This window comes from Mya arenaria, chromosome 10, assembly GCF_026914265.1.
Source record: "Mya arenaria isolate MELC-2E11 chromosome 10, ASM2691426v1".
Classification (NCBI taxonomy): Eukaryota; Metazoa; Mollusca; class Bivalvia; order Myida; family Myidae; genus Mya; species Mya arenaria.
This window is the reverse complement of record NC_069131.1, coordinates 64,334,826-64,360,625: the sequence shown is the minus strand read 5'-3', so window position 1 is coordinate 64,360,625 and position 25,800 is coordinate 64,334,826. Positions and strand designations below refer to the sequence as shown.

At 34.8% G+C, this 25,800-nt stretch overlaps 3 protein-coding genes across 4 annotated transcripts in view; 2 read left to right on the top strand and 1 right to left on the bottom strand.

Moving 5' to 3' along the window:
• The window catches only part of LOC128205674 (uncharacterized), a 266,905-nt gene that overhangs the window by 174,637 nt on the left and 66,468 nt on the right, over positions 1-25,800 (bottom strand). The gene's annotated exons all lie outside the window — the stretch shown is intronic.
• LOC128205655 (uncharacterized) lies at positions 6,152-14,067 on the top strand. 2 transcript variants are annotated; one of them, XM_052907467.1, is made up of 5 exons: positions 6,152-6,211; positions 8,653-8,834; positions 11,013-11,181; positions 11,478-11,653; positions 11,919-14,067. In XM_052907467.1, the coding sequence occupies exons 2-5, from the start codon at positions 8,700-8,702 to the stop codon at positions 13,362-13,364; spliced, it is 1,926 nt and encodes a 641-aa protein (XP_052763427.1). In that variant the 5' UTR covers positions 6,152-6,211; positions 8,653-8,699; the 3' UTR covers positions 13,365-14,067. The 2 variants fall into 2 exon arrangements, with proteins under 2 accessions (XP_052763427.1, XP_052763426.1); XM_052907466.1 differs by lacking the exon at positions 6,152-6,211 and adding an exon at positions 7,872-7,914.
• Positions 16,048-24,311, top strand: LOC128205656 (uncharacterized). The gene is made up of 5 exons (XM_052907468.1): positions 16,048-16,233; positions 19,100-19,256; positions 19,753-19,921; positions 21,508-21,683; positions 21,979-24,311. The coding sequence occupies exons 2-5, from the start codon at positions 19,122-19,124 to the stop codon at positions 23,407-23,409; spliced, it is 1,911 nt and encodes a 636-aa protein (XP_052763428.1). The 5' UTR covers positions 16,048-16,233; positions 19,100-19,121; the 3' UTR covers positions 23,410-24,311.

The following is a 25,800-nucleotide window of genomic DNA, read 5'->3' as shown; positions in this document are numbered from 1 at the left end:
AGAATATAAAAATGTGCCTTTCAAAACAAATTAAAATAAATTAAAAAAAAAATATTCAAGGGTCATAATTTGTATTTAGGGTTAAAATGGAATTATGTTCCATGTTGTAAGATGGTCGTCAATAATTTTGCATTTCATTAAGTCCATTAAATGAAAGATATAGAAAGTTTTTTTTAATTATAATCCCAACTTTCCCTTAACTTTAACTTGCCCTAAAACTTTAACTTAAGACAACCAGAGGCCATAACTTGTACAAAGGATAATATGGATTTATATAATTTTATTGTGTGATGGTCCTGAACAATTGTGTGGAGTATTCCGTCAATTGAATGAAGGGGAATGAAAGTTATTAATAAATATCCCAACCTGCCCTCAAATTTTAACCTAAGTTCCATAGTCAATCAGGGGCCATAATTTGTATAAAAGATAATTTTGAGTAATCTAACCTCAGTATGTGATGGTCCTGAACAATTGTGTGGATTATTAAGTCAATTGAATGAATGGTATTGGACTAAATGGAAATTGGAATGGTATGATATAAGTGAAAATCCCAACTTGCCCTTTAACTTTAACCTTCCCTAAACCTTAAAACTGCATACCACACATATAAAACAAAATATCTAAATGATAAGGTTGGTTTCTCCACTTTCAAGAAACTGAAGCCCCAACATGTCATGCGTGTGTCAGAAACAAACCGTAAATCATGCCTTTTCCAGATATATTGCAACATTGCTCTAAAATCAAAAGCTTTGAAATCCTTCCTAAGCCATGATAACTTTAAAGGCATAGAAAAGCCACCATATGAGAAGCATGAACTGATGAACAGAACACTTTGTAAGAAGGCAGAAGGAAAGCTGCATAAGAATGTGTGTCTCAAAAGAGAATGTAAGGACTGTGGAACTAGACTGCTAAGACCACTATTTGTGAATATTAGTTTACTGTTTTATAATATTTGATAACTGTATGATGTTTGTATAGTCCGTAGACTTTTAAAAACATGAATTGTAAAGCATATTTTGTAAACACTAGTACTCCATATGCAAAGAGAGTTGTATGTTTTCTTCTGTATGGAAACTGATGGGTGTGCCAAAGTACTAGTTGTCATTCTGTCTATGCTCTTCTATTCATAGTTGTATTTGACAGGATAGTGGCATTTCATTGAAAGTAGAGTACAAGAGCTAACACCTATTTTTTTTTATGAGGCATATTTTGTTATGGAAATGTTTTTTGTTATGGTTGTAGTATATTGTTCTATTGCTCAAAGCAGTTTACAAGTTATAAACAATAAAGTTCCATCATGTATTAACTTGTTATTGTACATTGTGTATAGTCCATAGACTGCAATACTAGATGTAAAGACATTGTGGTAACTTTTTTATTAGTCATGCCATCTTGATGCCATTCGGAATAAATATGCCTGAGTGTCTATGTAGTCCATTCTCGTAAAAATTGGAAGAATTTATGCAACTTTATTTTTTGGTGTTCGTGCAACATGCTGTCCTACCCTGATGTGAGCCCGCCCGAGACAAATCCCCCTGAACGGTCTCCAGAAAATAAGGCATGTATGCATAATAAATCTCTAAAATAAAAAGATGATTGCATTTTTTCCCTTTACAAGGAATATATTCTATATCTCAAACTACTCATAGCAGTAATTTCCCTTAGCCGCACAGTAATTATTGCCATCAAGCAAATCATTATTATTATTATTATTATATACCGTATTTATATAGCACTCTTTTCATTCGTCATGAACGTTCAAAAGTGCTTTACAAAGAAATAAATATATCACATACATGTATATGACAAACAATTTAAAATAAGTTACAGATAAGTACAGAGACAGTTAATACGTTATAAATAAAAAACGAATTAAATGAGATAAAATGTCCATCCACAGGTGACTGTAAAACAACAGGAAATTGACATATAGAAATAAATTATAAAATGAACAGACCCGCTAAAACCTGTATTAATTGTCCTGTACTTAAAAACAAATAAAAATATAAAGATAAATCATTCAATATTTCCTAGTACATGTACACACAATATAAAAGGAAACAGGATAAAATGAAATAAAATGTTAAAATTACTGATAATACACATTACTCGATGATGATCATGTGGTAATGATCAAAGTCATGTGACCTTAACTTAACTTAACAAAAACTTAAAAATTGACTACTTTTTGAAATAAATAAAACAATGTTGATTAATGGAACTCTAATAAAATGTTGTATAAATATGTGTATTTTTTAATGAACAATGTATACAGCTGAATCCAGCCACTTTCCAACAAGGTGGTATAGAGCTTCTTTGCTTCTCAGGGGAGGTAATTGTGTTGGAGATTGTCAATATCTGTACAAAGGGAAAGGAGTATCACCTGCCTTTATAAGAAACTAATTTAATCTCTGTTCAAAGGAAAAATATGCCTGAACACATGAACAAATGTTATCAATGCTTATATTCACATTTTAAATAAACATTCTTGATGACTAAAAATGATTTATTTGTATAAAAAAAAGCCGATAACTGTAAAGTCCTTCCCCCATTAATTAGATGATGTCACTCTTATCCAATCAGAAAGCATTATTGAAATAAACAATGACATCATAAAACCTTGCATTTCATATTGTTTGAGTGTCAAGTTATCCCTATGCAGACTTAAAGAAATGTATAAATATACAATTCTACGAGCATAAGTTTGTATATCTTCATTACTTCATGTTACTGGGTGGATGATGTGATGTATTTTTCGAAAGCATCATAATTTGGTGAGGACTCTTCACAGACTTTGAGAAACAGAGCATTTTGTGTCTCATTTTCAAAATAAATATTAAGTAAACAATAGTAATAGAATTAAATAATGGAGCCCTATTTTGAATTATTGAATTCTTAAGAGGTAATCCCATCATTTAACGGTAAGGCAATTTTAATAAGGGTATGGTTTGTCATTGGTGTTTGTATTTGTGTATCTGATGTTAATATGTTTGTGTCTTTATAATAGTTCATTGTCATTTGGGCCCTTGCCTTGGGCCCCTAAACAGGGTCTATTTTTTTAATTTTCTACTACCGGGATTATCCCCGTATTTTTATTGTATTATTATTATCATTGAATCATGCATTTTCTTCACATTTCACACAATATTATTTTTTTTCAATGTTTGACCTAATAAAACGTGAAAGAGTCTATTTAACATACCATTGAAATGTTACCAGAGAAGTCAACATCCCAAATGGCATTACTTCGAATTGATATTTAAGCATTTAGGTCAAACAGAAAATGCTGTGTTTGGTCTGTGGTCTCGAGGAAAAAGACTTGAACATCAACCCAGGGGCTGTAGATTCAACCCCCCACCTCTCTACTAAGAAAATACCTACCATTTTCCAGGAGGGAATGAGGGTCTGTGTGGCATTGTTATACATGGGTGTATGTTGAAAGACAAGGTTAGCTCTATAACTCCAGCCTTATTATATCTGTGCACTCTAGCCCCAATCTTCTTAACATTCAACCAGCAGAGAACTTTTAATGCATTCAGGTAATAATGCCTATAGCATTCAAACAGTTTACGAGCAAACAGGTAAAATTTAGGGTGAAGCATAAAAATAAAATGTGAAGTTAGTCAGTAGTAGTGAACTTTTTTGCAATTAAAGGTAAATCTAGAATGCTTATATAAAACAGTGCATAATATCAAGACATGTTTTTGAATTGCTAAAGTGCAAGTTTTTACACTCCAACTACAACAATGACAATCCTATCACAATTGGCTATATACTTTTTTCTTCTACTACTAGTGTGAAAAAGCCACAAAGTGAAGTTGACAAAAATGATGTAAAAAAATAGTGAAATTTCCATGTGACAGTGGTTTAACACTGACTGTTCCCATAAGAAGGCATGGCAGGTCAAAAATTGCATGCAGATACTGGTATACAATTGTATGTTTATCTGAGTTGCGCAAGGGGCTTTACTTAATATTGTTAATAAGTATTTATCAAGTTTCATGAAGAAAGTTATATTAACTTATACTAAGTCAATCTCATTGGCACAATGGTGCACGAAGGGTGTGGTCTTGTGTTGTGGGGGGAACCGGAGAACCCGGAGCAAACCCACTTGTCCAGCTTTGGTGTCCACCAAGTTTCTGTTAATAGATTCTTTACACAAACCACTAAGGACAAACAGAGAACATAATGGTAGAACAGAAACTACAGAGACATGCCCTGAGTATTCAGAAAAACTCGCTGATCTTGATTTACAGCAAACAATTCCTACATACAGCAAATAGCCAGATGAGAAACAGCATATAACATTATGAGAAAAAGCATAAAGACATATGGGAAATAGGGAATAGCCAAAATAAAAATTTGCAAACAGCCATATGAGAATAGGAAATACCCAAAAAAGAACAGTAAATAGCCGAATGAGAAAAAGCAAATAGCCAATGACTAACAGCAAAAAAACAAATGACAAACAGCAAATAGCCAATTGACAATTAGCAAATAGCTAAATGACAAACAACATACAGTCAAATGACAAACAGCAAATAGCTGAATGACGAACAGCAAATAGCCAATGACTAACAGCAAAAAGCCAAATGACAAACAGCATATAGCAAAATGAAAAAGAAGAAAACAGATAAACAATATTATATAATTATCAAAGTTTTATATATCAACTTACAGGTTATGCATGGCAATAAGTCACATATTTTTGCACAACAGAAGAATGGAAACTAGGATAAAAGGGAAGATCAGGCGAAATAAAGCCACGAATGGCAGGTTGAGTTGTAAAATGGTGTACTTCTATAAGTCTCTCACCCATGAGGTTGGGGGATTGAGCCCCATCAGGTGAGCTTCAACATTGCCGTACGAATTGGACAGCACCATTGGATTCTATGATTGGGGCAGATATATTGCCTCTGTTTGTTCCCATTTAGCTTCCTCTTACATTTGAAATAATGACCTAGTTTTTGACCAAATGAGACCCACTATAATAGTCTACAAGATAACATATAGGGGAGATTTCTGACCACAGTTTGAACAAAGTCTGACCTATTAACACCAAGATTTAGTTCCTGGTATGATGTCTAAGAGATTTGACCTAGTTTCTGACATAATGTGACCATGTTTTGAATGTGTCAATGATCTCATCAATATATTTAAATTTCATCAAGATCGGACCAGATATACTGCCTCTAGCATATTTCCATTAATTTTTTTTAAGATTTGACGTATTGACTTTTTTTCTCCATGTGACCCACTTTAAAAATACGGTGAGATTTCATCAAGTGTCTGACAAATCATTACCATGTTATGGTTCCAGACAAAATAATATCCAAGATTTGACCTATTGACCTTATTTTTTTACATGTGACCCAGTTTAAATATGTCCAAGAGTTCATCATGGAAAACATTCTGATAAAGTTTGATAACTATTTGACCAAATAAATAATGCTTCTAGTGTGTTCAAAAGATTGTTCTTATATTTGACCTAGTGACCTAGTTTTTGACCCCATGTGACTGATATTTTTTAGCGGTGGAGATTTCATCAAGAGGAACATTCTAACCAAGTTTGAAATTATCTGACCAATCCATACCAAGATATGTATATGGATGGACAGGCAGACAATGCCAAAACAATATCCCCCTTTCAAAACCTTGGGTAGGGCAGGAGATAATTATTTTAAACAAATGAGATGGTCAAAAGGTGTACACTTTGAAGAAAGACTAGTGTGGTTGTGTATTGAGGGAGGTAGGTTGTGTGTGGTGAGGGACAATGGAGAACTATGAATAGAATTCACCAGATTGCACAATTTTAGATAAAAACTAGTAGAAAAAAATATTTTCACCCCCCTTCAAATAGAAGACAGAAATCCAAAGTTGTGTCTGGGGGTTATGCCCACCTCTAACATCAAACACTGGAACTGCCACTTGTATGGTATCTGACTTAATTAGGTCGAGCTCAGACCATTATGTCTTAAAACACTAATCTCCCATAAGAATTCATCACGTTTACGGATTAGATTTGAGATTAAGTCTTAAATTTACAGACAATGAAAATACACAAAAGATCAATTAATAAATCGGAAATATTAAGTCAGTTCTCACACACACAGATTCAGCTTTTATATTGGGAGGATTTATTACACAGAGCGTTTAAAATAATGTACCTTTTTAGATAACAGACACAAAATGTTCTGGGATATTTTATAAGGTAGGTAGATAACATTTTTCTCCTTAAATTGGAAGTAAAATGTATATTATTAAGATCTTGCAATAACCCTTGAAGAAACACTGCACCATGGTTTTATCACAAGATACAAGACAGAAACAAAGAATCTGGGTGTGATGCCCAAGCTCTCATATAATAGACAATGGGCGATAACTTTCCTTGGATTAACAAGTATACATGCTACTGAGTGCTATTTTAATGCAATGGTGATTATGATAATAATTATGAATTCTGGGTAGTTCAAGTATGCAGTAATATTGAAATTTTCCACAAATGCCTCCCCAGTAATTCTAACTACGTTAACTTTTTTACAAACTGCTGTACATCCAAAATTAACTAAGTCCATCTTTTTCACAAAATGCCAAAAAACAAACACAGTTCAAATTTTAACAAATGCCACATTCAGTTGGTCAAAATAGGGATGAAAATTTCATGACAGTTGGTGAAATTCTTGATTTTCTACCAAGTGCCACAAGTTTTCATCAAATGCCACCCAAATCAATTACATTGTGTGGATGTTGGTGGCAAATGGTGGAAGGGATACCTTTTTTTAATATCTGGGGGTAAATTACTCTAGTCTAAAACCTTATCTGGAACTCTGACATTCCGATGCCACATCTGTGTAGCTATAACCAACCATGACCCAAACTACCTTCCATTGTTTTAAAAGTGTGTCTTGCTTTTAGTCACACTGATGACCTCTGTTCTGATGGATAGCTCTTTTTAATGGTATTCAGAAAAATGCCTTCAAAATCAGTACTAATGTACACTGTGGTTGCAATAATTAAGGTCTTCTGGATTTCTCAAATTAGATTATTCTGACCAATTTTGGGCCTTACCTCAACCCCACTACCAACACTTAAACATGTACTTATTCCCCATACATAAAAATATGAAGACATTTTTTTTATTTACATTAATAGACATATTAAAAATCCCCTCGGATGTCAAAGTACTCCAGTTTTCTGTACAAAAACCACTGGAGAAATATGGCATGTATGAACAACTCACCACATTTTAGTTGTGGGTGGTAGAAAGGTGTTACCTTTTTGTTTCTTTTCTTTCTTAACTCTTAATTCTGTAATAAAAATTTTTTTAAAAATGACCACGGGACAGGCTATAAATATCTTTGGGTCACCAATGTTTTTGCGTGTGTGTCTGGAAGCACCAAACAAACTATTCATTAAGTGTGGCCTAATGAACATTAAGATTTAAAGATGCCTTTCATTTATTATGAAATATGGGAAATCAGAGATTAGCCAGTTTTCCGGATATATCTATATATTTTTCCATAAATTTCACCTTCAGAAAATGAAGGGGAATTCATAAAACTAAGATAGGCTGACAACTAATAAGAGGCAAAATCCTAAACAAACACTTCTATCAAAATGTCTGAGTACCCTTCATATGAAGAGGGCTTTATTGCAGATTAAAAAGCAATGTCATTGTCTTAGCAAACAATGAGTAAGAGATGTATCTATGGCAGGCTTAATGACATTAGCAAATCACATAATTGGCATTGGAAGTTTATTTCTTTTGTTTCAAATCTTCAAATGGGTCGATGTGTCTCTGATTCATTAAGTTATTGTGCTCAAGTCTTTATAATGGTCAATAATTATCTGAATTAAAACCGTTCTGGTGTTTTAAATTTAACAGTTGGTCAATGTGTTTCTGGATTTAACAGGGTAAGTTTCTTCAAATTATGTACACTAAACACTCAAATAATTAGGCTCTTTTTGGTAAGAAATTATTTATTTTAAAAACAAACAATTCATGATGCACTTTTCTGCAACATATTGGTTTGAAAAGAAATATTTCTGTAACATATAAGTTTGGAAAGAAACATATCATACACAAATCAAAATAGATTGAGTTAAAGATTGTCTTGACATATGAATGGAATGACAGACAGTTATAGGAACTCTATTTGTAGAATGTGACCACAATTACCCTGTTCAAATAGACACATTAAATCAATAAAAAGAGTCATAAGCCTGTACTAAGAAGCACCTACAGACAGTTAAATACTTATAGACCATCTTCAGATTGCCAGCCTATAGCCACAGAGACAGCCAACAGCCATCCAACACAATGGACACGCATGTGCCTATAGGCAGTGGCAATTAACTAATCATAATAAAATAATGAATACTACTTCACAACTTTCAGGGATAGATTTCATCTAACACTGTTGTTGTTTTAACAATAATACACCATACTCTTCAGATTGCAAGCCTTTAGCCATAGAGACATCCAACACCCATACAACACAATGGACAAGCACCTGAAGCCTGAACTATTCTGTGCCTACAAACAGTTGGCCAATGGACATATCAAAGATTATAAATACTACTTCACAACTCCCAAAAATATCTCTCATCTAACATTGTTATTTCTTAACATGTATAGACCATTCTCTTCAGATTGTAACCCAATAAGCCACAGAGACAGTCAACAACGAACCAACACAATGGACAAGCGTGAGAAGTCTGCACTGAGGAGTGCCTATCGACAGTTGGCTGATGAACTGATCCTGGATGAGGACTTCTTTGCTGCCCTCAAACAGAACAAGATATTTACAGACAGTATGCTGGGCATTATCAAGGTATTTTGTTAGCATTTTTTTTCTTTGTTAAATTTACCCCAGCAACAGGGCCATTCTTAACTAGTTCGACAACAGCCTTAAACAAATCAAGCATATAAAAAAAGTCAATAAGAAAATCCTAGCAGTCAACCATTTCCACTTCAAATTTATGGAAATGGAAACCATTTTGTTTCTCCCAAACTTTACTATAGATAATCCTATATATAGAAAGGTAATTTTCACGGAAAACCAATGAGAACAGTGATTCTTATGCACAGCACCTCTCCTCAATAAGGTCTATCTGTGTATGAAGTTTGAAGTAAATACATCAAATACTTTTCGAGTTATGATTGAGACAAAAAATAAGTATGAAAATTAACAAAGGGAAATAACTAAAGAATAACTGCACCAAGAATAAAAAAAATTGTGCACTGCACATTCTCCTCAATGAGATGTATTTGAATATGATGTTTGAAGTATATTTTTTCGCGGTCAATGAAAACGCACCAGAGAACATTCTTATCATAATTTGACGTTGATGTGAAGTTCCATTAGAAAACCTAGAGTAAAATGAAGTTTAGGCTATTCTGAAATGTAACACTTGCCAAATGATGATTTGTGGGTAATATGATTATTGTGCCACCTAAGACGTCAGGGGTAAAATATTGAAATTCACAAACTCAATATCTAGTATGCAGGCCATTAGCATCCAAGCCAGCTTGGCATCTGCATTTCATACTATGAATGAGACGTTAAATGCGGTACTGGGGGATTGTATTCTACCCTCCCGAAGCGCCTTGACACAAGCTCGGCCTTGTTGTTGATGACATGACGTTCACTGTGAACCTGACGTCCAAGCTGATCCCAAAGATGCTCCATGGGACTCAAGTCCGGAGAAAAGGCAGGCCAGGGCAAAACATTGATGTTCTGACGTGTCATAAAGTCAATAGTGAGTCTAGCTGATTGGGGCCATGGCTTGTCCTGTTGGAAAATGGTGACATCATGGTGATCTTGCAAGAATGGTACCCCGCATGGTTCTAGGATGTCGTCGACATACCGCTGGGCTGTCAGATTTTCTTGCACTACTAATAGCGGTGCCTTGTAGTGCCAGGATATGCCTGCCCAGACCATGACACTGCCTCCTCCCAGGCAAGAGTGTTTTCAGCTTACCGCTCATCCCTTTAACACCATACCTTACGCCTACAATCAAGCTTATCTTTTTAAAGTCTGGACTCGTATGTGAATAAAACGTCTTTCCTCTGGTTTTACGTCCATCTTAGATGTTGGCAAGACCACAATTGGAGGTTCCTATGTCTTTCCGGCGTTGAGACATTGCCCCTGTTCGCAGCATATGCCCTTATCCCTGCAGTCAGTAAACATTGACAGACCGTTAATTGACTGATATGTTACTGATTGCATCCGCGTGCCTCCTGGGCAGTCTGAACTGATGTCTGGAAGCAGTTTCGATGATGAGAAAGGACAATATGATGGTCTTGTTGGAGAGATGTCACTCGTTGACATCCTGGGCTCGGCAAATCTACTACAGAGCCGGTTTCTTCGTGTCTTCTTACTAATCGCAATATAGTCGAGTGAGAACAATTCATCATTCGTTCAACAGCATGGTACGACATACCACCAGCCACCATACCAATGGCTTCATGACGTTGTGCGTCACTCAAATGTCCCATAGTGTAAACTATAGACAAGTGTTTTGCTGGCATTTTAACAGGTTGGAGTTTAGGTGTGTATTGATACAATGTATACATGTAGCACATTCAGAAATGACAGACAATTTGCAAAAATAGCTATTTGCACATACACCACCATATTGCATAATGGATATTAAATATCCTTCAAACTACCACGCTATGTTATTACAAATATGCTAAAACAACATGTTCATGTATAGAAATTAAAGTATGCCCTATTCGCTGTACATAATTTTGTATACATTTTGGTGCGTTTTCAATGACCGCGAGTATACTTCTAAGACTTCAAGTTATGCTCTGGACAAAATTTCCTGGCAAAAAGATGGATACAGGCTTGCACACACACCTATCTTTGCTATATCTTATTCACGTTTCACTGAGGGATGAAAAAAAGCAACCATAGTGAACGCTATATAAGTATATATAATAAGTATATATTATTCATTTTCAATTGTGTGAAGACATATTATACATCAAATTTTTCCTCCAGGGAGAGAGGACACCCCGTGACAAGGTGTACAAAATGTTGGAACTGCTGGAGAAGCGAGGACCAAGAGCGTTTGACAACTTTGTGGCCATCTTGAAAGAAAACTATGACTGGCTCGCGGAGAGGCTGGAGGAGGAGTTTCAGAAGAGAACACAGTCAAACAAACACCATAGTAAGAATAACAATATTCTTCACTAAAGTTGATAAAATGCTGCTCGTGAAACAAACAAAATGTGTTCCTGACTGTTTTGTATAGTCTTTAACAATGACACTTGCCAGCCTTAATAGATGTGGAAGTGTATGTGTGACTATTTCATTCAGTTTTTCCAATACATGAAAAACAACATCTTTATTGTGGCTTCTATTGACCGGCAGTAATACTCTGAGATCTCTGAGTAAAAAATTAATAAACATTCTCATCTTATCTAGAGACTTGCACCATTAATTGAAAAATTGTTCTTGTTCTAGACCCTGAGCCTCACATCCCTCACCCCATGCCTCTGCTCCGGAGTATCCAGTATGAGCCTCCATCTACAGCCTACTTCTATCCTGACCACAGTCCCAGACCAGACATGTTCAGGCAGACATCTGTGCAACAGGGAGCATCCCCAAGATTCCATGGGCTGTGTCCCCCTAATCTGCAGGTAATTTCAAGTTAATAAAAAAAATGTTTCCATTATAATTTGTGATTTTGAAGAGTTTTAGACATTTATTTATTACTATGTTAAAATGAATATTCTTTTGGTGCGTTACCATTAGTCTTTGTATAAAGATTTGTCCAAAAAAATTAACCAGGTTATACCAAATTCATGTTGTAACCTTAAACAAGAGTGAATACCATTCTTTGCATTAAATATCGCAACAAACAAAACCAAAACAAAATGATAAATTCTAATTCATATTTTTCAGATTCCAATGTCGACCCCTTACATAGAAGACGGCCAAATACGATTCTTCCCATATCAATTACAACCACACCATGGCTTTCAAACCCATCAACAGACTTGTCTAGATAACACTGACCACTCTTATAAAAGTGCTGTTAATATAGAACCAGGCAAAGAACAGGAGACAGATAAAGCTGAAGAGGAGAGAAATCTAAAAGGAAAATACAAAGATGCCTGCATAAGTCCAATTGGAGTAATAGAATTGCCAAGAAAAACAACAACATCCAATGCAACAGAAACAAGAGTTACAGACAAGGAAGGAAGTAATGCAGATGATGAAGAGAAAGATCAAGGTTTTGAAGAATCCAGAAGCCAAACTAACGAAGATGGTAACATGAGACAACAGCTTGAAGAAGACAAAGATTCTGAAAACAATGACCAGCTTGATGGACCTGAAAATATCAACACAAGACTCAAAGACAGAAGTCCAACAAAACTAGATGACACAGTTCAAGAAATGGTGAAATTGGATGATGACGCTGCTGCTGATGATTTCCCATCAAGTGAAGTCTTCTATGAGACAGTTAGAAGAGCTAACTCTTGTCTATCCTATTTCCACAATAATGTGCAAAAAGCAGTAGAAGAAATGAGAACTAATGAAGTTCAATCCGAAATGCAGGTATACAATGAGGAGGATGAGATTGAAGATACCATGACTAGAACAGTGAGTTCATTCAGTCAGAATTCTGAGTACCAAGAAATTTATGACAGAATGAGGGAGCTGTATTTCAAACTAGCCGCTGCAAATGCTGGATCCGATGATATTGAAGAGGATAGTGAGTATTTCATAACCTGGGATATACTTGAAGATGAAGTTGACAGATTGATTGGAAAATTGTCAGATTCTGATGATAATAAGCTAATGCAAGAATGCATCACACTGTTTCCTGAGAAGGAAAGACGACAGCCATTGAACATCTGCATAGAGAATCTTCTGGAACTTAATGTAAACATGCAAGAAAAGCTGAGTACAAAGAGCAAAGAAATAGACAGAATGGTTTATGATATGTGGAACCATCAAAAGGACATGAAGAATATTGAGAAACTAAAGAATTTAAAAGACACTCTATCTAAGGAGAACAAGGAATTGAAAACAACAAATCAAGAAATAACTATTGCTCTAAATGAACAAAGACTCGTAGTTGTCCAGAAGGACCAGAAAATCCAAGAGCTTGAGGGTAAGATAAGGCAAATTGAGGAGAACAAATCTATGTTATTAGGCCCAAAGAGGGGTAGCATCCTTTCCTCAAACAAGCGGCCCACCATGACAATGACCCAGGCATCCAGAAGAGTGCCAATGGAGCCCAGGATTGCTGGAATTCAGGCTTCAGCTTCGACAAATCAGACACCGTCACAGAGATCAGTCAACACTGCTTTACGGAGAACATACAATGCTACTAGAAGATAAAACACACATTAACTACTGTGACTAATAGCATTCAGTAGCAGAAAAACTGCCAAAAACAATTTTGAGGACATCTAAATATTATTAAAACAAATTGTCATTTAAGTGATGGAAGAATTTAGAAAATAGAGATTGTAATCAACAGAAAATACAAAATGCTTTTTTCAGTCTATAGTTAAAATTAGAAAAAATGACATTGTAAACTTTATTTCAACTTTATATGCTAAATGCTGTAGTTTGAATTTGTTTACATGTCACAGAATTGTTAATCTCTGAACTGTTCTATCCATACATCATGTGAACACCTTATGCTTTTTGCTGTAGTTCAGCTTATTTGAATGTCACAGATTCATCTCTAAACTGTTCTATCAATACCTATAACTAGTGAACACCTTATGCTTTTTGCTGTAGTTCAGCTTCTTTGAATTTCACAGATTCATCTCTAAACTGTTCTATCAATACCTATAACTAGTAAACACCTTATGTTTTTTGCTGTAGATAAGCTTATTTGAATTTCACAGATTCATCTCTAAACTGTTCTATTCAAACATCATGTTAACAACTTATGCTTTTTGCTGTATATAAGCTTATTTGAATGCCACAGATTCATTTCTAAATTGTTCTATCAATACCTCAAATAAACACCTTATGCTTTTTGCTGTAGATAAGCTTATTTGAATTTCACAGATTCATCTGTCAATCTCAATACCAGATTAACTCTTGTTTCTTGTTTTCACTATTAATTTGGTGCATGAGTTGTTATGTTTATTTTTATTCATTGTTGATCATTAAACATTCTGAAATTAATGGTTTTCTGCCCTTCATTTCAAACTAGCTTACCACAACCTTACTTAACGCACAAGGATCAACAGCAAGTCTCACGAGTTCCACAACAAAAAGACCAACACTTATTTTTCCTTCATTCAAAAGAAAGGGCATAACTAGATCATCATTTGAGCCAAATTTATGGCCACGGTTAAGAATTAACAATATAAAGGGCCATAACTTAATAATGCAATCAGTTATCACACATTTGCGGGATATAAGCCAGAATTTCAATCCATCTCTCCCTTTCTAACAACATTTCTGGATTAATGTCCCAAGGACTTGTTTTTATTTGCATTTTTTTGGAGTGTGATTTAGAATTTTGTAGTTCAATACATTTTCTTTCAACATATAAACTCAATATCATGCTTAACAGAAATTCTAGTTCAAATATAATGCTCGTAAAAATAGAAAATGCCAAAAATAATGCCCAAGCCAAAGCAATTTATGCCCAAGCCAAAGCAATTTATGCCCAAGCCAAAGCAATTTATGCCCAAGTCAGAGCAATTTATGCCCAAGCCAGAGCAATTTATGCCCAAGCCAGAGCAATTTATGCCCAAGCCAGAGCAATTTATGCCCAAGCCAGAGCAATTTATGCCCAAGCCAGAGCAATTTATGCCCAAGCCAGAGCAATTTATGCCCAAGCCAGAGCAATTTATGCCCAAGCCAGAGCAATTTATGCCCAAGTCAGAGCAATTTATGCCCAAGCCAAAGCAATTTATGCCCAAGCCAAAGCAATTTATGCCCAAGCCAGAGCAATTTATGCCCAAGCCAGAGCAATTTATGCCCAAGTCAGAGCAATTTATGCCCAAGCCAAAGCAATTTATGATAACATCACCTACTTAGGAAGGCAAAATACCTGGTTTTCTGAACAAAATTATCTGTGATGCCTTCCTGAAATATGTAATACAAATTGACTGATATTTTTTAGAAGTGTTAAAAAAGGCTTGGTTTATGGCAAAATGCCCTGGTTTTCTGAGCAAAACCCCCTGGGAATCATTCCAGAAATATGGCATGCAAGAAATGCAAGTATTTTAGGGGTTACAAACCCCTTGGCTTATGTCAAAGTACCCTGGTCTTCTTAACCAAATCCTCTTGGGATGTCTCCAGAAATATGGCATGAACGATCAAGTCAGTTTCAGTTTTGTGTTATTGGTATGAAAAGGCCTGGGATTTAATTCAGGATCTCCATTACGAGAAACAAACATATTACCACTTGACAATCGAAGCAACACTACCAATATTATAAGCCAATTTGAAATATAAAACTTTTTTTTCAATATAAACTTACTACAGCATGAAGTTTCGATATATCATATCCAAATGATGAATGGAGAAGACGCCTACAAGTTATGATTCAAAGCCAATGCTCTAATGTTATTTTTTTTTCTAAATTTTTATTCGTAACCATATATGCTTGTACATGGCTCATATTTTTTATCTCTTGCATGATCTTGTCTATGGTTACTTATCACCTTATCAATAATGTCCAAGATTAAGATAAAGACAATGCATCAATTAGTGTTTGAAAAGATTACTAACTGATAAAACATGTCTCCGACTTAGCACAAACATGAACATAACCTACTAATAATTGAAGATGAGCTGTTCTGTTACAGGTAAGAAGGTCCACAAACTGTGGTTATTTCAAAACACTGAGCTTGCAAAACAACTCATAACATAAATATTCATAAATTGTAAAACCAATGGACAAAGCTAACTAGTCACATGATGCACAAACAAATGCATGTGGCCTTGAGTTTAATATATTCTTTTGTTAATCAATGTACATAATTAATGAAGGCGTTTGTGATCCAATTTAGCGTCATATCATTTGAAGAAGAGCTGTCTGCTAGGATATAAGAAGGTTCAAAGATGTTGGTTAATTCCGCAGTGGTTAAGAACACTGAAGCTGTGAGGAGGGAGGGGAATTAAGAAAAAAAACACTGGAGCTAGCAATGGACAATAACAAACTGTTAGTGGCAAATTCTTGGAAATAATCAAATAAAACTTTTTGAAAATCTTTTTTCTAGATGTTATTGACAAGGTAAGCTACATGTTGTATATGTGTTGGGTACATTTAAAACGATAAAATAATAATATCAAGCAGGAAGACTGTCCTTTACTCATTTACTTGGATTGTGTTTGGTTTCAGTTTGGTTTCATTAATTTCTATATTAATTTTGGGTCCAAATTTTGGTCACTGTATTCCCCATCTCAAAAAGTATATATCTTCCCCAATGTCTGTATTAAAAAAACCTTTAGGTTGTTCTGGCTAGAGTGAATATATTTTTCTTTTATCAAAATCTAACCAAATACAGCCAATATTTATACATTTTTTCCTAGCAATGGAATGGTCTCCAGGAATATGGCATTTATGCATTTTTCATTGTTCATGCATGTCTCACATCAATCCTTAAACCTATCAGACTTTAGAAATAAGGCCACAATATAGAACAGGTTTTTTTTGCCATTTTGTCAAACATTTAGCTATGAGGTATGAAATGACTACTTCAGAAGATAAAACTTCTGTTTGGTTGAGCATTTTTTATGAGTCAGTCGGGCGGCAGCAAAAAATTTTTTTTATTAATTAACATGTATATCTTAATATTTAATGTTGCCCTATGTACATAACTTTTGAAAGATGTCTTTCATATATAATTATTATGAAATATTATAGGGAATCAGAAAATATCCAGATCTTAAATTATTTTTCCATAAATTTAACTATAAGAAAGTGAAAGGAAATGAATTAAACCAAGGTAGGTTATAATGTCAGATTACACTTCATATGGAGAAGGCTTTATTGCAGATTAAAAAGCAATGTGATTGTCTATCTAAAAAAACATTTGCGCAGAGATGAATATATGGCAGATTTATTTACATATAAGCAATAAATAAGGAGCCATTGAGATATTTTTTTTGTCATAGATCTTGAAAATTGTAAAAGTAAAAAAAGTATTGAATAAGTTCCTGAGTTTCAAATCCTACAATTGGCGAATTCTTCACTACCGGGTTGATTCAATAAGCTCCTGTGTTTCAAATCTTAGAATGGTGAAATTTTTCCTAGATACAATAAGCTCCTGTGTTTCAAATCTTGCAATTGTTGAATTCTTCCCTAGATTCAATAAGCTCCTGTGTTTCAAATCTTGCAATTGGGGAATTCTTCTCTAGATTCAATAAGCTCCTGTGTTTCAAATCTTGCAATTGGGGAATTCTTCTCTAGATTCAATAAGCTCCTGTGTTTCAAATCTTGCAATTGGCGAATTCTTCCCTAGATTCAATAAGCTCCTGTGTTTCAAATCTTGCAATTGGGGAATTCTTCTCTAGATTCAATAAGTTCGTGTGTTTCAAATCTTGCAATTGGCGAATTCTTCCCTAGATTCAATAAACTCCTGTGTTACAAATCTTGAAATTGCCGAATTTTTCTCTAGATTCAATAAGTTCTTGTGTTTCAAATCTTGCAATTGGAGAATTCTTCTCTAGATTCAATAAGCTCCTGTGTTTCAAATCTTGCAATTGGCGAACTCTTCTCTAGATTCAATAAGTTCTTGTGTTTCAAATCTTGCAATTGGCGAATTCTTCCCTAGATTCAATAAGCTCCTGTGTTTCATCTTCCCTAGATTCAATAAGCTCCTGTGTTTCAAATCTTGCAATTGGCGAATACTTCTCCAGATTCAATAAGTTCTTGTGTTTCAAATCTTGCAATTGGCGAATTCTTCTCCAGATTCAATAAGCTCCTGTGTTTCAAATTTTGCAATTGGCGAATTCTTCCCTAGATTCAATAAGCTCCTGTGTTTCAAATCTTGCAATTGGCGAATTCTTCTCTAGATTCAATAAGCTCCTGTGTTTCAAATCTTGCAATTGGCGAATTCTTCTCTAGATTCAATAAGCTCCTGTGTTTCAAATCTTGCAATTGGCAAATTCTTCTCTAGATTCAATAAGCTCCTGTGTTTTAAATCTTGCAATTGGCGAATTCTTCTCTCGATTCAATAAGCTCCTGTGTTTTAAATCTTGCAATTGGTGAATTCTTCTCTAGATTCAATAAGTTCTTGTGTTTCAAATCTTACAATTGGTCAAATGAATCTCTGGATTCAATAAGCTCCTGTGTTTCAAATCTTGCAATTGGCGAATTCTTCTCTAGATTCAATAAGCTCCTGTGTTTTAAATCTTGCAATTGGCGAATTCTTCTCTAGATTCAATAAGTTCTTGTGTTTCAAATCTTACAATTGGTCAAAAGAATCTCTAGATTCAATAAGTTCTTGTGTTTCAAATCTTACAATTGGTCAAATGAATCTCTGGATTCATTAGAGTAAGGTCCTCAGGTTTAACCCTTAAATTTCACATTTTTTAGGAGGAAATTACCTTTTATTGAAACCAAAAATTATGGCAAACTTGTTGTTACCTTTAAGTTAGAGAACATATATACATAACATATACATATATATACATAAAATAGATTTTACTAACTACAGGGTAGAAAAAGTAGTTTGATTGTCATAACATCTGGGTGGAATGACAGACAGACGATAGCCCGACAGACCGACAGACAGTCAGACCGCTACAGTAACTCCTATATATTCCCTTAAAAACTTTGTCTTGCAGGGATAAATCTATGTGTGGGATGTGGCTACACTTTTTAACCATGACCTGATTCAGATAGACACACTACACCATGGACAACAGCCAGAAACCTGTACTACAGAGCACCAACAGATATTTATATATTAATAGACTATCCTCTTCATGTTGCCAGCCTAGAGCCACACTCACAGCCAGCAAAATGAACAAGTGCCAGAATTCTTAACTAGGAGTGCATACAGACAGCTTGCTGATGAACTTATCATAGATGAAGACATATTCCCTGCTCTCAAGAATATCAAAAAATTAGTAGATCTTTTTTGTATCAATAGATAAACAGCCAATACCAACACAATGGACAAGCGTGAGAAGTCTGCACTACGCAGTGCCTACCAACTGGTGGCCAATGAACTGATCTTGGATGAAGACTTCTTTGCTTCTCTCAAACAGAAAAAGATATTCACAGACACTATGCTGGGCATCATCAAGGTATTGTATTAACAATTTTTCTCAGAGTTAGAATTCAACCAAGAAACAGTGCCAATCTTAACTAGTTCATCAACAATCAATCATTTAAAAAAATAGCAATCAAGCATTTCCACTTCTATGGACATGAAAACCAATTATACAATGGAAACTAAAGGGACAGGCCCAGTAGTCAATAATCAAAGATAAACTCTGTTCAGAAGCACAAGGTAAAGCCACAAAGCCATTTTTTTGTTGATAAATAACTTTTACCCATGCAAACAAATCCAGACCACTGTGATCACAGAAAGCAATATGCCGGGAGTGGTAATATTATTTTCTATATACCAAGCATACCACTACATAATTTTAATAAGTTCTAAGTGGATAAGAATCTAAAAATAAAATGAAAATATTCACATGAAGAACATGATATTTCATATTTAGAAGAAAAACCTTTTTTTTTCAAGCATATTTCATTCGGTAAAAAGACAAATACATCCATCTTTTTTTCCATCAGGGAGAGACGACAGATCGTAAAAAGGTGTACAAAATGTTGGAACTGCTGGAGAAGCGTGGACCACAAGCGTTTGAGAACTTTGTAGCCATCTTGAAAGAGAACTATGGTTGGCTTGCAGAGAAACTGGAGGAGGAGTATCAGAAGAGAATACAGATAACTGAACAACATGGTATAATTTATTGCATTAACCCTTTAGCACATAGACAAGTGGCCAGATTACACCTCCCAGTCAATAGCCATCTTACTGATAAGCAGTCCTTATCTGCATAGGTACTTTTCTGGATATTTGAAAATGAGAAAATGAATACAGCAGTATGACCATAAAATCAATGTTACTCCAAATAATTGTGTCCAAATCTTTTTTATGTGAATTCATTTTTTATAGATAATTAAATTATCTAATAAATCATTAAATGGTGTCAATGATGAAATATTAAATTATTTTATTTCAGCTGTGAATGTATTTTCAAGATGGATTTGTAACATTTCTTTGAAATGTCATAATTGCATTAAATCAAAGGGTAATAAAATGCTGGGATCGATCTAATTTTTATTACCCCTATCATAAAAAAGACCCATCTGGATTAAAAAGCCGACAATTTATGTTCTTGTGTATTAATACACAGAAATATGTCAGGAATATCCGGTGTCATCCAGCTGAGAGATCCAGTCCAAGGTGTCTGTTTCACTTTATTACCCCTCATAAAATTGTTTACAAAAAAAGAAAGCCGATAAATGATTTTCCGGTATGAATAAAAAGATCTAGATCAAACAAAACGCTTGCACATGACCTATTTTACAGCCAAAACTATGATGGACATTATATAAGCTTCACAGAAAATTTACCCATCATTTTCTCATTTACTAATTGTTTCTTTTGTTTGTAAACAAAATATTACCTTTAAGTAAATATAATCTCAATTGATTTTAATGGTAAACTGAACTGACGTAATATATTTAATGATTTACGCATCAATGAATTTGGGGGAAATTCCATACAGTACTTAGCTCGTGGTCTTATTACGTCACAATGGGATATCACACCTGCGATTGGGAGTATAAACACCTTCTCAATTTAGCAGACGATATTTTCAAGGGAAAATCAATACACAAAAGGTTAAACTTTAATTTTATAAACATCCGGGATATTGTTTACAAAAAGAAAGATGCAAAATTGATATATTGAAATGACCCTATTGAAATATGCGGGCCATGCGTTTACATCCAGTAATGGATACGGTCGGCCAAATGCGTATACATCTGGTAATGAGCTATGTCGGCCTATCTCGTATACATGCGCTAAAGGGTTAAATTAACTTCAAAAGAAATAAACTTCAATAGAAATATGACCATGATTATATTTCCATTGAAATATAACAGTGTAAAAAGAAACTGTGAACCGAATTTGTCTGAAATAACATCAAGTCTTTGGACATCCTCAATGATTTGATGAAAGACATCATGCAATTCAATCTTAAACTTATAATAGTCCTGTTTCCAAAATATTTCATCTTTGTTCTTAAAGTAATAGTGACTCTTTAAATTATTTTGAAAAGCTTCTTCAACATCATTTGCATTTTCTCATGCTAGGTATTTTTTCTGCAAGACATAAGAAAGGAACAATTTCATTTTCACTCTGTAATCTACATCTCCTTAAAAATAAAACTGATGCCATGTAAAAACACATCTTTTTATTTCTAAATAAAACACAAAACTTTCCAATGTTTATATATAACAACTCTGCACTTGTTCTAGATCAAGAGCATCATCTCTCCCACCCCATACCTCCCCTCCACAGTATCCAGTATGAGCTCCAGCAAGCAGATTACTCCTTCACTGACAACAGTCCCAGACCTGACACGTTCAGGCAGACATCAGTACCCCATGGAGCTTCTCCAAGATTTCATGCACTGTGTCCACCTAATCTTCAGGTAGATGCATTGTAACTGTTTAAGTTGTTAGTGTTATAATGTAGAGAATGCAAAGGGTTTAAAAAATAACAAAATTACATATAACTGACAGGAAATAGAGCTGATATTTAACAGATACCTTCTTTGTATGATGGTTTGCCCATGACTTAAGAACTAAAACCATGTTAAAATATTCAAATTTGCATCAATTCTAAATATTATCATGTAATGTTAAACTGAAGGACTGAAGACTGTTCGTATAAAATATCACAAGAAAAAACAACAATTCATAATTATGCATGAAACTGTTTTTCAGATTCCAATATCTGCCCACTGCATAGAAGATGGCCAATTAAGATTCTTCCCATATCATTTACATCCACACCATGGCTTTCAAACCCATCTAAAGACTGGTGTAGATAATACAGACCATCATGGTAAAAGTTTGGAAAATATTAAATCAGGCAAAGAACAGCAGACAAACAAAGCTGAGGAAGGAAAATACAAAGATGCTTGCAACAGTCCAATTGGAGAAATAGAACTACATGTACCAAGGAAGATAGCTTCCGATGCAACAGAACAAAGAATCCCTGACAATGATGAGAGTAGTGCAGAAGACGAAGAGGAAGACCAAGATTTTGAAGAGATCAGAAGCCAAACAAGCGAAGAAGGCAGCGTGAGACTACAACTTGAAGAAAACAAATATTCTGAAAGCAATTACCAGCTTGATGCACCTGAAAAGATCAACAAAGGACTCAATGATAAAAGTCCAACAAAACCAGATGGCACAGCTCAAGTCAATGTGACATTGGACGATGCTGATGATGATGAATTTCCCTCAAGTGAAGTCTTCTATGAGAGAGCTAGAAGACCTAGCTCTTGCCAATCCTATTTCCATGATGATATGCAAAAAGCAGTAGGAGAAGTAAGAACTTCAAGAATTCAATCTGAAATGCAGGTAAACACTAAAGAGGATGAGAATGAAGATACCATGACTAGAACAGAGAGTTCATTCAGTCAAACTTCTGATTACCAAGAAATTCTTGACAGAATGAAGACACTGTATTTCAAGCTTGCAACTGCAAATGCTGGATCTGATGACATTGAAGAGGATTGTGAAAATCAAATAACCTTTGATATACTTGAAGATGAAATTGACAGATTGATTGGAAAACTGTCAGATTCTGACGACAACAAGCTAATGCAAGAATGCATCACACTGTTTCCTGAGAAGGAAAGACGACAGCCATTGAACATCTGCATAGAGAATCTCCTTGAAATGAACAAAAATATGCAAGAAAAGCTGAGTACAAAGAGCAAAGAAATAGACAGAATGGTTTATGATATGTGGAATCACCAAAAGGACATGAAGAATATCGAAAAACTGAAAAATATAAAAGACACTCTATCACAGGAAAACAAAGAATTGAAAACAACAAATCAAGAAATTAATTTTCGTTTAAATGAACAACTACGCCAAGTTGTACAAAGAGACAGGAGAATTGAAGAGCTTGAGGGTAAGATCAGGGAACTAAAGCAGAAAAAATCTATGTTACTCGGCCAAAAGAGAGGTAACATCCTTACTTCAAACAAGCGGCCCACCATGACAATGACCCAGGTGCCCAGAAGAATGCCTACGGAGCCCAGAAACCCTGGAATTCAGGCTTCAACTTCAACAAATCAGACACCGCCACAGAGATCGGTCAACACTGCTTTAAGACGATCATGCAGCACTACTAGAAGATAAAATAAACATCAAAACAGAAAAACTACCAAATGGAGGAATGAAAGCAAGATTTTTCTACCTGCTTCTTTATAAAATGACACTTGCAACTTTTATCCCTTGAAATAAAGTTTTAGGCAAGTTGAAAACTGAACCTGATAAAAAAATATTTATTTCTGTCACTAAAGTGCTGGAAGAGTTTAGAATAAAAATATGAAAAACTACAGAAAGACGTCCAGTAGTTGAACTTTAAACATAAACCCTGTTAAATGGCACTGGGTCAACGCCAAGGACACTAGATAATTTAATGATCGGAAATGAAGACAATGCTCTTGAATTGTTAGTAGTTAAAAAAAAGCTCTCATCAGTACTTTATTTGATCTTCATATGCTTAATGCTGTGCTTTAGCTGATCTAAGTGTCACAGATTAATTGATCTCTGAACTGTTCTATCCATACTTCATGTGAACTCCATTTGCTTTTGACTGTAGTTTAGTTTATCTGAATTTCATGGATTTGTTAATCTCTGAACTCTTCTATATTTTCATGTGAACTCCATATGCTTTTTAAGTTTATTTAAATGTTGCAGATTTTATTACCTCTGAATAGTTCTATACATACATCATGTGAACTTCATACGTTTTATGCTGTTGTAAAATTTATCTGAATCTCATTGAGTTGTACAGCTCTGAATTGTTTTATCCATACGTCATATGAACTCCATATGTTCTTTCCTGTAGTTAAGCTTATTTGAATGTCACAGATTTGTTCATCTGTGAACTGTCCTAACATCTACCATACCAGATTAATTCTTGTTTCTTGTTTTCACTATTTATAATGTATGAGATGTTACTTGTAACTGTTATTGTTGACTTTTATTCATTGTTGATCATTAAGCATTCTGAAAGACAGTTGTTTTCTGCCTTTTTATTTCTTATTTTTTTCAAGTGTTATTGTGATTTCCACACATAGCCCGTTTTGACTGTTATTTCAAGTTGAGCCAGTTATAACTGTTATTTCCAGTCATTGCCAGTCATATCTGTCATTTCCAGTCATAGCCAGTCATATCTATCGTTTCCAGTCGTAGCCAGTCATATCTGTCGTTTCTAGTCGTAGCCAGTCATATCTGTCATTTCCAGTCATAGCCAGTCATATCTATCGTTTCCAGTCATAGCCAGTCATATCTGTCATTTCCAGTCGTAGCCAGTCATATCTGTCATTTCCAGTCATAGCCAGTCATATCTGTTGTAGCCAGTCATAGCTGTGATCTCCAGTCATAGCAAGTCGAGAATGTATTTTCCACTTGTAGCCAGACTTATCAAGTCGTTACTGTGATTTCCAGTCATAGCAAGTCATGACTGTTATTTCCAGTCATAGAAAGTCGTGAACGTATTTACCACTTGTAGCCTGACTTATCAAGTTGTAACTGTGATCTCCAGTCATAGCAAGTCGTGACTGTGATTTCCAGTCATAGCAAGTCATGAACATATTTTCCACTTGTAGCCTGACTTATCAAGTTGTAACTGTGATCTCCAGTTATAGCAAGTCATGACTGTGATTTCCAGTCATAGCAAGTCATGAACATATTTTCCACTTGTAGCCTGACTTATCAAGTTGTAACTGTGATCTCCAGTCATAGCAAGTCATGAACATATTTTCCACTTGTAGCCTGACTTATCAAGTTGTAACTGTGATCTCCAGTCATAGCAAGTCGTGACTGTGATATCCAGTCATAGCAAGTCATGAACATATTTTCCACTTGTAGCCTGACTTATCAAGTTGTAACTGTGATCTCCAGTCATAGCAAGTCGTGACTGTGATATCCAGTCATAGCAAGTCGTGACTGTGATTTCCAGTCATAGCAAGTGGTGAACATATTTTCCACTTGTAGCCAGACTTATCAAGTCGGAACTGTGATTACATTTCATAGCCTGTCATGAAAGTCATTTGCAGTTGTAGCAAGTTGTAAATATGATTTCCATTCCTTAGATATCATAACTGTGATTTCAGCTGTAGTAAGTCGTAACTGAGTTTATTAGTATAAGCATTAGTCGTTAAAGTGAAGCAAGTAATAACCTGTGATTTCAACCTGCAGCCAGCCATAACAGTGTTATCCAGTCGTGGCAAGATATAACATATTGTAAGTTGTCTTATCTCTCCCTCCTGTTAATGGGCTTAAAGCTAAATGTGTCACTCCTTCACTTTCTATTTTGAATTATTGCTGCAATTTAGTTGGCTCATTGTTATTTCAAAACCTCAATGCCAAGGATAAATATGCCATGAAAACCACCAAGTTTTTTTTTTTATTCTTTTTCGTCAAAACACAAGCTAAAAATAGATAATGATGTAATTGTATCTGTCACAAAATGTCACATGATCGTGAAGTAATTGACCTATAAAGCATTAATTTAAAAAT

What these genes read in the sequence shown, in the direction of transcription:
- LOC128205655 (XM_052907467.1), top strand. Translation starts at nt 8,700, where the DNA reads ATGGACAAGCGTGAGAAGTCTGCACTGAGGAGTGCCTATCGACAGTTG. An exon ending in GTATGCTGGGCATTATCAAG is followed by an intron (nt 8,835 to 11,012) that starts GTATTTTGTTAG and finishes TTTTTCCTCCAG; the next exon opens with GGAGAGAGGACACCCCGTGA. An exon ending in TGTGTCCCCCTAATCTGCAG is followed by an intron (nt 11,654 to 11,918) that starts GTAATTTCAAGT and finishes CATATTTTTCAG; the next exon opens with ATTCCAATGTCGACCCCTTA.
- LOC128205656 (XM_052907468.1), top strand. Translation starts at nt 19,122, where the DNA reads ATGGACAAGCGTGAGAAGTCTGCACTACGCAGTGCCTACCAACTGGTG. An exon ending in CTATGCTGGGCATCATCAAG is followed by an intron (nt 19,257 to 19,752) that starts GTATTGTATTAA and finishes TTTTTCCATCAG; the next exon opens with GGAGAGACGACAGATCGTAA. An exon ending in ACAGATAACTGAACAACATG is followed by an intron (nt 19,922 to 21,507) that starts GTATAATTTATT and finishes CACTTGTTCTAG; the next exon opens with ATCAAGAGCATCATCTCTCC.